Consider the following 12,164-nt stretch of genomic DNA (forward strand, 5'->3'; position numbering starts at 1 on the left):
GCATAATAGTTTCAGGTCATCTTTGTAATCTTTTTCCTTCCCTCAAGTAAACAATATACTTACAGATGACGAGAATAGAGATTAGTAGATTAACGGAACAAAATGGTTTTAAATGGAAGTAACTGTAAATTTAACTACATAGTACTTAAATTTAATTAAAACACTAAGTTATAGCAACTCTCTAACCATTTTATGAAAATCCAAGACTTATTTTCTTATCTTCTAGTTCCTTAGAAAAAAAATCTGAGTATAAAAACTCTCAACTTTTCTAATTTTTCCAACCTTTAGATAACTATTTACCCTGAATGTTAGTTTGGTTTTTAAACTCATTTTCTTCAGCTATACAAACTAGTTTTCCAAGAAGGAATAAATCTCTTTTTAGCTCCTCATCTTTCATTATTTTGCATAATATTTAATTAAAATTTGTATTAAGTACCACCTTAAGCAGTTTAAGCATACAAGAGTCTGGAACAAAACAATGATGGCTACTTACCATTAGTAACATTTACTATTTACTATGTAAGAATGCTGTTTTAAGCAAATTACAAATAATCATATTAACACATTTCATTTTCAAAACACTCAAGTGAGGTAAATACTACTATAGCCCATTTTCAGATGAGGAGACAGAATACATGACTACATTAGAGAACAGTCCATTAAAAAGAAGGCAAAGGAAGAGACAGATGAAAAAGGAAGAGGAGGAGGAATGAAAACGATTAATCTTGGCCACTAGTAAGAAAATTTGTGTTTAAGGACTGATACATAAAGAGAATAATCACCTCAGTATTACTATGGAAATGGGCTACCCTTCTTTAAAGGTGTTCAGAATGTTCAAAAATCTTCATGCTACATATTAACAATCACAGTCTTAGACAAAAATTCTATACATCTCACAAAGCAATTAACCAGCTGCTCACGGCAAGTATAGAATTAATGCCAATAATCAGTTTTCAGGAAGCTGAAGCAAGAGGACTGCTGTGAGTTCAAGCCTAAATCAGAATGAGGTCAAACACACACACACGCACGCACGCACGCACACAAGTACCCAAAGTCACTGAGAAAAACAGAAAACTTAAAATTCTTACTATTCCTGAACTTTCTGAGTTTAAAATTAAAGAATAAACAAAAATATTTCCTTCGGTGTAATATATATCTGAACTTTCAAAAACATCTTCAGTAGAGCAATACACAGTAAATTAAATGTAACTTATGACCTGTAATAGTTGTGAGAGTAAGATATTACTAAATGTCAGCATTACTGATATCCAAATTAGATCTTCATATATGGATTAATAAATTTTCAAAGATAATCTCTTTTTATAAAGTCTGATACTTATTTATATCCTTTAAAAATGGGCAGTAAAGATGGCTGACCACATAAAGGTGCTTGCTACCACATCTGACAACCTGAGTTTGATCCAAGACACATTTATGATAGGAGAAAAGCTACTCTTGCAAGTTGTTCTTTGATCCCTGCAATCATAACGTATCATACGCATAAACCCAACATAAATATTCAAAACCATTTAGAAACAAAACATAAATGCAAAGAGAATGGGGGAGGCAAGAAAGACAAGAGTGTAAGGAAGAGAGTATCTCACCAGTCTTGAGGCATAAGTTTCAGGGGCTGGTCTACTACTCGGTAAGGTACTGTGACACTAATTGCTGTGCCCCCCGGTTGCATCTGGTCTTTTCTTCTCTGTATTAGTGTTTCATTTTCTCGTTGACAACCCTGTTTCTTCTTCTCATCTGATGGGACAAATCTTTGAAAAAGCAGAGAAAAAGTACAGAATATAATGAACTAGGAAGATATATTTTCAAATAACTTTTGAGATACTATATTTTATGCTAAAATGTTTGCTTTTATGTGTAAATCTTAATAATTGGAAAGTATGGATCTTTATTTTATATACCAAAATGAACCAAGATTTCATGTGTGACCTATGTATGTGTATAAACAATTAGTAGTCATTAGTGAGCACTCAGAAGTTGTAACACTAACTTGATTTCTCAAATGCTATTAATTAGAGAACATAATGACAAATCAAAAAATCATTTGAAAGGAAGATGATTGTGTGGTTGGGTACAATTGTTCACTGGTTATTCAACTTACCTGAAATTTCATGAGATACCTGAATTTTTTTTTACACTTGTTTCAGAAAAATTAGAAAAATGACATCAAACTTCTATGTTATCTTTTAAGAATTTAAAGTAGAAAAATCAGCATATAGCAAATCTGTTCTAAAAAATACTACATACAATCATATAGTATTTATCAACTCTATGTAGTTTGATTTTTCTATTATATCTTCCCAGCAAAAGACATACCTAAAGATATACTACCATTCTAGAACCTGATAGTGTTTTACAAGCTATAATAGCACGCTAACTGTCAACTTGACTAAATTTAGAACTGTCTGAAAGTACTCCTTTAGATGTGTCTATGAGAGGACTTCAGAAAGGTTGACTGAGGGAAGATGGACACCACTTTCCCAAATGTAAGAGCATAAGACTGAATAATTGGGGAAAAGTAAGCAGAACACCAGCATTTATTCTCCCTGTGTCCTGACTTCAGATACAGCATCTCCCTTCTCTTTCTACCATGCCATGGCTTTCTACCATGACACCCTCTATTGAGAGTCAAAAAGAGCCCAAGTTGCCTTTGTCAAGTATTCTGTGAGAGCACTGCCATAACTACTATGTAAGCATTTACAAAGATTCTGATTTTTAAAATAAAAATAATTCAAACATATGATCTATTTTTCAAGGCTTAGGCCCTCCAATTAAATTAGGAATGCAATCCATGGGCTCACTGAATATGTACTTCTTTTTCCCCCATGTTTCGATATTGTTTACTTATCCATCAATGAACCGGAAGCATAAAATAGAAAAGGCTAATACCAGTAACTTGACACCATACTTACCCATTATTCATTATTTACTATTTGATTTTCAATAAATAGTTTGTTAGAGAGAGAGAGAGAGAGAGAGAGAGAGAGAGAGAGAGAGAGAGAACGGACATTGGGGTACATTTTCAATTTAAGACAATGATGTAATAATATATCTAAAAATGTTGCTTTTGCTTAAATGTGGCCATTGCTCTGGGAAGCTAAGACAGCCTGTAGAGGGAGGACCATGAAATGGTTCAGCAGGAAGCACTTGCTACCAAGCACAGTCCACACAGCAGAAGGAGTATGTGCTTCTCAAGGGTAGAAAAGGTGAAAGGGTAAAGGGCTAAAAAGGAATATGGATGTCTATAGTGGGTAAGGTTCCTTGAAATTTTTCATAAAATAATGCTAATTTTGAGGTCATGAAAGGTTTTAGTGTTTGATTCCAGCAATGGAACAGAACTGTCTAAGCTGACTTGATTTCATATATATTTAACATTTGCTAATCACTTGCTATTGTACATTTTTGCTTATTTTTAGTTAATCACACTTATATGGAAAATGCCAAATTTAATAGCAATACTTTGCATAAAATATTTTAAAATGTATTTATATAATGTTTATATAATACAATTTACATAACATATACATATAATTGTATTTATATAATATTGGAAACAATTGTAAACTAAAAGGAACTGATGAAGGTATCTAGTAAATCTGCATGAGCAAGTGTGACACATTATCTTAAATGTTAGAACATACACACATACACAAACACAAAGCTGAGTCTCTATGCTCTTGAACTCTCATTTCAGATGCACAAATCAGAGCTCTTTCCACCAAGACATTTTGCACATTCACCATTGGCCAGTTATAATTATATTTTCATTCACAAAAATTACCGACCAGCTCCAAGCAGTTTCCTTACAGATAGATGTGAAAGAACATTTAGTGACTGCAAATTTTACTCTTTGCATTTATATATCTTTGGAGTGTTTTTTTGTGCAAGATTTCCTCTTAGAACTCTAACTACCAGGAATCCCACGGCCAGAACAACACTTTGCCCTCTAAATAACCGTACAGTCTCACCATCCTTCTCTCAAACGTGTTGACAGATAGCACATTTGTGACACTTCTACAATAGTAGCTTGATTTTGTTAGAGGTGTTGAAAGTTAGAGGTTAAAGATTAAGTTGAGTTCCAGTTTCTGTTTAATTTATCGCTGAAGGGCTAAAAGAGAAAGAATCCTTAGTTTATATAAAACCAAGCAGAATATATGCCAATTTGAACTATGGGCTACAGCCAATACTATAATTGTGTCAAGGAGGTTTCAATTATGCATTAATTGCATGGTGAAGCCTCCAGCTGATACAGTCAGTAAGGGAGACATCAACTGCAATGTGTCATTAAACAATGAGGAAAATGTTTTGAATTTGGAAGAAAATAAATGGGCACAATCTACCCTAAAAGTGTGGTCCATTTCATTGTGTGGCTTCTCAGTAGGAAGGCTAATAAGAAAAGGAAAGTTAATATTTTGCTATCTCTTCAAAATATGAATATTAGACTGTATTAAGATGAATACCACATAAAAGTTAGTTAGAAGGAATTTTAAAAATAACTAATCCAAAATTACAAAGAGTTAAAAAAAAAAATCCCAAAAACAAGTAAGTAAAAGCAGCCAGCCTCACAGGAACTAGAATCTATACCTTAAACAAGGAATTTTAAAAGTTAAGATAAATACATGTTACTCTTGGACTCATAAAACACACACACACACACACACACACACACCTTTCAAACACTCAATTTTAGGTCAAGTCTCTATTTTCCCTATTTCTCCCATTATGTTCCATCCTCCCCATTTTTCTTCATTTACTTAATACTATAGTTTAAATTTAAATAGTATATCTATAGTATTAGCTATCAAAATATAACAAGGCCAGGTCACTGAGGAATTGAAAATTTAGTTGAAAATCAAAGACTGAAATATATTTACATATTAGAAGGTGGAAAAGAGGGTGGAGAGATAGCTCAGTGGTTAAGAGCACTGACTGCTTTTCCAGAGGTTCAATTCCCAGCAACCATATAGTGGCTCACAACCATCTGTAATAGGATCCAATGCCCCCTTTGGGTGTCTCTGAAGACAGCTACAGTGTACTCACATACGTTAAATAAACAAGTAAATAAAATATTTAGAAGGTGGAAAAGAGATACATTCCCCCACATGGTCCTCATCCCAGGATTTCTCCTGATTGCCTCAAACTAGGTATGTTCTATATCCTTTCTAGGTCACAAAATTGTAGAAAACAATAAATTTCAACTATTTCGTTTCACTTAAAAAACATTAAGAACAACTACATCCTCACTTATGGCACATAATATATGAGAAGTGGTAGGCAAGGTGTTCAGTGGTTGCTTAACTAATGGGTTTATTTTGATTCTGATTCTATCAAGATGTCACTCATGTTTGTATTTTTCACTGTATTAACAATAGAGTATAACAACAGGAAATTGAAAATGACTTTTTACATTAATTGCTAGAAGAGTTTTATCACTTGCAAATAATGATTCCTGACAAATTACTATCACTATCTTGTAAGCTTCCAGAGAAGGTTGGACTTTCGATTTCTATATTGTGTTACTTGCTTCTTGAATATACAAAATCAATATAAACAACAACTTTTCCAAATAAGTATCAGTAAATTTTAACCTCTTAATTTAGGCACCAAACAGTATTGGTTAAATAAAGGTTAATACTTTCTATTGTTAATGTACACCAAAATGAAGAATCTATTTATGACTAAAGTGGGAAATATTTAATGACATATTTTGCACTTTTTTTAAGCACAGTTCAAATAAGAAATATACACATTCCTTAACCAATTAATGTACATCTGCAAAACTAATCACAGTATGTATAAAACACAGTATGTATTAAATATAAAATATATGCGTACAAACTTCCAGTTCCAACAACACAGTATATCTTACAGGATACAGTCCTCTTACTGTCAGCAGTTAGAAAAGCTAGATCAAATATAAACAAACAAAAAAGTGACAACCAATTAAGTGCACGAATGTTGCCAGAAAAAAGCACATATTTCTGTGAGTTAGATTTTACCATTTACATAAAAAAGTACAACCAGAATCTCAGAATAAACAAACAATGACAAGATTAACTAGGCAAAAAACTGTTTTCATTCAAACAGCAAGGAAATGTATCTATGTTGGCCTGACTTTATAGTTGAGGTAGGGAGAAGCTTGTAAATAATATGTCGGCCAAGGGCTAGCCCTACCATCACTATGAAGTTAAACTTATATTTACCCTAATGAACCAAAAATCCTTAAGTGCTTTAGGTAGTATCAACATATCTAAAAAGCAAATACAGATTGACAGAGACACACAGACACACGCACACACACAAACACTATAGAAGAGCATGCGTTCAGTCCAGAATTTCTTAAAGCAATGTTCAGATTCATGAGGCTGTTTTATTTGTTTTGAAGATTGGTACTTCTGCGTAAGACAGCAAAATATAACCTTTGCCTCCATCTGACCCCTTATGAATAGTCAGTACAAAAAAAAAGAACATATAGTCCATCTAAAAAGTGCCTTAAAAAGATGAGCAGTGAGCTGAAAAGAAGCTGAGCCTAACAGTACTAGCAGGAAGAGGGCAAACAGAAACCCCACCTAAAAGGGAAGCTGAGTGGAGGTAGTGAAAATACCTTAGCAGTCCTGACCTAAGGAGCTGTCCAAGCCCGCACAAGCTTCATATCGAGTTGTAGGATGGTGATTCCTCTTTAGGGCATGTCAGCATTGGGGAGGAACCCCATTTTGCTACTCTGCATCACTCAGAGTAATAACTAGGCACCAACTTAAGAGAATCTCTATTATTTAAAACTGAGCCAACAATGTAAATATAACATGCTACAAGACTGAGTGCAAGACCTAAGAAGCAACTGTGAAAAGGGAGGGAAAGAATCTTATAAACTAAAAAGTGGAGAAGACTGGGTCTAGGCAGTTAAGGGCCTAAGTCTGCCCTTGGAGGCTGGAAACCAAACTTACCAACTAAGAACCCACCTTGAGAGCAGCAGGCAGATCAACCTCTGATAGCACCTACCTATCCTTCATTGCCTCATAGCCCAGGATCTCTGAAAACATCCACCCCAAACAGCCTAACATTTAAGAATTATAAAATGAGGACTCAGAATCTCTGCCTATATAGACTGAGCTCAGGGCTGTGGTTGCTTTCCACTTAGGAGGCATCCTCCATATAGACTACTAGAAAGCTCAGAGAGTATGCTCTGGGGAATCTCTGGAGGGTGAAACAACTGGCCCAGCACATAGACCACAAAGCTAAGTATGGCTAACAGGATCCTGTTACGCAAGAATGGAAGCTACTCAGCAAGCCAGCGTTGGTGCAGTGGCTTAGTGCCTGCAGTGGGCATCCGTGCCCTTCTTCCCGAGTTCAAATCCCGCTGTCTCTCCCTCTTCTCATGTGACTCTCTCTCACCAAGTCTGGGGGGGTGGGGGAGGGGAGAGAGGATGGAAGCTACTCAAGAAAAGACAGATTTAGCAGACATTAAACACAGCATAAACCACGGGAAAGTGGTTTTTCCTTTTTTTTAATTCCTATACTTTAAAACTCATGGTTTTATTCATTATTCTCCCTTCTACATTTATCTACTTTTGCTTGTACATTCTCATTTGGGGAAATCTTTTGTATTTTGTTATTAATTTTTAAATAATTTGTTTTTAAAGAAAAAATTTAAGGATTTGTGTGTATATGTTTGCAAACACATGTGTATATGCACATCATATTAATTAGCCATACTTGGTCAAAACAGAAAATGGCATATACCTATGAAGTGTCATAATAAAATCCTTTACTCTATATGCTAAATTACTTTATTCATTCTCTCTCTCATATAATATATACATACACACACACACATACACACACATGTATATACATACACACACACACACACACAAAATGTGAATTAAAGACTAGAAAAGAATAATTTAAACCTATGGCAACCATTAACATTAAATTACCAGGTACTCAATGCAATTATATCATGTACAATTTACATTTAATAAAACAGAACAAAATCACTATAAACATATTATGGTTCCACTAGTTTCCAGCCAGTGATTACAGCACTTCTCTTAATCATCTCAAACACAGTATTTTGAGATCTTCCACTTCTTTCTCTTATATATGAAATGCTGTGAGAGAAAAAAAGTGTCCTAAAGGTTCGTGTCTCTTAGCCATGTTTTGTGGCATGTGCCATGGTCCAGCCTCAGTGTGAGGAGGTCATGAGAAGGTGGGTAATGGGAGCCACACTGATTCAAATAATTCAATAATGACTCAGAGTCAGTAGTCGATGCAGTCAAAGTATACAAATAGGAAAGGAAGAAGTCAAACTTTCACAGATGATATGATAGTATACTTAAGTGACTCCAAAACCTCCACCAGAGAACTCCTAAACCCGATAAACAACTTCAGCAAAGTGGCTGGTTATAAAATCAACTCAAATCAGTAGCCTTCCTCTACTCGAAGGACAAACAGGCTAAGAAAGAAATCAGGGAAATGACACCCTTCACAATAGTCACAAATAATATACCTTGGTGTGAATCTAACCAACCAAGTAAAAGATCTGTATGATAAAAACTGTATGATAAAAAAGAACTCAAGAAATTAGACTCCAGACAACCAAATAACCCTATTTAAAAATGGGTACACAGCTAAACAAAGAATTCTCAACTGAGGAAACTCGAATGGCTGAAAAGCACCTAAGGAAATGCTCAACATCCTTAGTCATCAAGAAAATGCAAATCAAAATGACCCTGAGATTTCACCTCACACCAGTCAGAATGGCTAAGATCAAAAACTCAGGTGATAGCAGATGCTGTCGAGGATGTGGAGAAAGAGGAACACTCCTCCATTGTTGGCGGGATTGCAAGATGGTACAACCACTCTGGAAATCAGTCTGGCAGTTCCTCAGAAAATTGGACATAGCACTACCTGAGGACCCAGCTATACCACTCCTGGGCATATACCCAGAAGATGCTCCAACATATAACAAGGACATATGCTCCACTATGTTCATAGCAGCCTTATTTATAATAGCCAGAAGCTGGAAAGAACCCAGATGTCCTTCAACAGAGGAACAGATACAAAAAATGTGGTACATTTACACAATAGAGTACTACTCAGCTATTAAAAACAATGAATTCGAGAAATTCTCAGAAAATATCATCCTGGGTGAGGTAACCCAATCACAAAAGAACACACATGGTATTTACTCACCAATAATTGGATATTAGCCCAAAAGCTCACAATAGTCAAGATTCAACTTACAGACCACATGAAGCTCATGAAGAAGGAAGACCAAGTGTGGGTGCTTCGGTCCTTTTTAGAAAGACTAACAAAATACTCAAGGGAGTAAATATGGAGACAAAGTATGGGACAGAAACTGAAGGAGGGGTCATCTGGAGACCATTCCACCCGGGTATCATCCCATGTGCAGTCACCAAAGGTAGATGCTGATGTGGATGTCAGGAAGTGCATGCTGACAGGAGCCTGATATAGCTGTCTCCTTAGAGGTCTTCCAGAGTCTGACATATTCAGAGGCAGATGCTCACAGCTAACCACTGAACTGATCACAGGGTTCCCAATGGAGGAGTGAGAGAGAAGACTCAAGGAGCTGAAAAGGTTTGCGGCCCTATGAGGAGAGCAACAATACCAACCAACCAGAGCTCCCAGGGTCTAAACCACCAGCCTGGGAGCACATAGGGAGGGACCCATGGCTCCAGCTGTATATTTTGGGGGGGGGGGGGGGAAGAGAGGGAGGGAGAGGGGAGATCACTGTTAGGCATAGGTGGGAGAGGAAGTCCTTGGTCCAGTGAAGGTTGGATGCCCCAGTGTGGGGGAATTTGTGAGTGAGGGGGTTGGAGTGGCCAGGTGGGTGGTGGCACATCCTCATAAAAGCAGGAGGAAGGGGGATGGGATGGGGAGTTCCTGGGTGGGGGTCGGGGGGAGGAATGGGGAAAGGGAATCACATCTGAAATGTAAATAAAATATCCAATAAAAAAAACATATATGTGTGTGTGTGTGTGTGTGTGTGTGTGTGTGTGTGTGTGTGTATGTATGTGTATATCACCAAATACTTAAAAGTTTAAGATTGAAGTTGGTTAGAAAGGATGAGATATATTGTATATGATGCAAGTGCTCATTAGAACAAATGTACCATAAATGTTTATGTAGTCTTTCTAAAAAGGAAATGGGAATCAGCTACTGAACTTTTCAAAAGGCTAAACACCTGTGAATTAAAATAGGACATATGTTTCATTTGTACCTTTTAAGCTTTTACTTCTGCTTATATCAAATGTCTATGCCCCACTCTCTAATAAGGCTGCATGCTCCTGGTAGGGAGGTCCATAGAAAGGACCAGAATTTGTTTTAGAAGCTCCTTGAGGTCTCCAGATAAAATCAAAATATAGCAATTGCTTTTAAAAACTGAGAGTATCCTTTTCATAAGAGCTTCATCTAAAAGTTTCTGTAACTGTCTCTAAAGCAGTGGTTTCAACCTTCCTAATGCTGCAACCCTTTAGTATAATTCTCCTGTTGTGGTGACCTCCAACCTTAAAATCATTTTCATTGCTACCTCCTAACTACAATTTTGCTACTGTTATGAATCACAATATAAGTATCTGTGATTCCAGTGGTCTGAGAGAGCTTTTGGGAAAGGGTTGTTCGATCCCAAAGGGGTTAGGACCTACAAGTTGAGAACCATTGAACTAAAGAATTCAGATAATAGACTATAATTTTGGAAACTTTTACTTAGCTTTTCTTAGGCAAAATTGTTTTCACCCAAATCACAATTGTACTGTGCAATGGAGTTTCACTGAGTATATTAACCACCCATCAGAATAGGTTCCCTAGCCAGAAGTAAGAAGGTAATTGTGAACGCTTCCTGGCTCAGTTTGCTTTATTTAGGCTTTTTTATCTCATTGATCTTTTGCTTGAATATTCTGGTTTCCATTTTTGTGTAGATTTTTGTTTGTTTGTTTGTTTGTTACCCAGAGAGGAGACAGACAGACAGACAGAGAAATCATGAAATTGGGTGAGAAGGTAGGCAGGACCTGGGATAAATTTGGAGAGAAAAGGGATGATCAGAATATAGTGTTTAAAGCATTTTTTTCCCCAATGAAAATGATATAACTGTATTACAATAGCAAAAAAAAAAAAAAAAAAAAAAAAAAAAAAACCTTTATAGTGACATGATTGTCTTATAAGAGAACAAATTTAATGATAAGAAACTATAAATGAGTGGTGGTGGTGGCGTCTCAGCACTCGTGAGGCAGAGGCGAGGCCAGCATCATGATCTAAAGCAACTTTTAGGAAAGTTAAGGCTACATAGAGAAACACTGTCGGGGCGGGGGGGCGGGGGGGGGAAGGAATGAAGGCAGGGAGGGACTTATAAATTACTTACTTCAGATCCTGTAGAAGGTCTTTTGCATTAAGCATGGTTATTAAAGAAGTGGTAGCTGCAGGAATAATAATAATGGGTGTTCGTGACCCTGTAAATAAAAAAATTTAAGGTTAAAAACAAAATCATCATCATTACTAATACTACTTTCTTATTAAAGTAATTTTAAATATTATCTTAATTGTTTTACACTAAATTATTTTAAAATAGCAATAATGGCAAAAATATTTAATAACCTATATTGCATATTTCCTGACAACCAAAAATAGCAAGCAGATACACTTGATACACAAGCATATTATCACTGGTTTTATAACCTAATTCATCCACATTTACTGCTTAAAGTAAGCCAAAGGCACAAGCATACCTTTCTTCTGATTTGGGGGAGGTCTTGCTTGAGACACTAGAAAGAAAGAAAAACAAAATTACAATTGTTATTAAAAAAATTATTTACAACTTACAAAAGGAAGCCTAAACATTGCTGATATTCATCTGTCTAGTTGTGAAACAAAACTATCTCACATTTTATGCCTCTGCTTTTTGCAAATATTAAAATGCTTTAGCATTACTCAACAATTTGATATTACAAGACACAAATAATGTAACAGTGCTATACTATGATCATGCATGTCTGGATCTGGTAAACAAAACTGTTTTATATTACATCAATGAACTGTTAAATATAAAACATCTACCACAAAAAAACATCTACCACAGTAGGACAAAAAAACTGATGAAAGAAAAAGAAGTTACTGGGAATTAAGATCTGAAA

The 12,164-nt window shown here is 35.7% G+C and overlaps 1 protein-coding gene across 1 annotated transcript in view; it reads right to left on the bottom strand.

Moving 5' to 3' along the window:
- Positions 1–12,164, bottom strand: part of Cdc73 (cell division cycle 73) — an 89,622-nt gene that overhangs the window by 6,521 nt on the left and 70,937 nt on the right. Inside the window, exons 12-14 of the mRNA XM_034513000.2 lie at positions 11,760–11,795; positions 11,396–11,483; positions 1,605–1,766 (exon numbers count right to left, since the gene is read on the bottom strand). Coding sequence (XP_034368891.1) covers positions 1,605–1,766; positions 11,396–11,483; positions 11,760–11,795 — 286 coding nt within the window. The remainder of the gene's footprint in view (positions 1–1,604; positions 1,767–11,395; positions 11,484–11,759; positions 11,796–12,164) is intronic.

This window comes from Arvicanthis niloticus, chromosome 10 (assembly GCF_011762505.2).
Source record: "Arvicanthis niloticus isolate mArvNil1 chromosome 10, mArvNil1.pat.X, whole genome shotgun sequence".
Lineage (NCBI taxonomy): Eukaryota > Metazoa > Chordata > Mammalia > Rodentia > Muridae > Arvicanthis > Arvicanthis niloticus.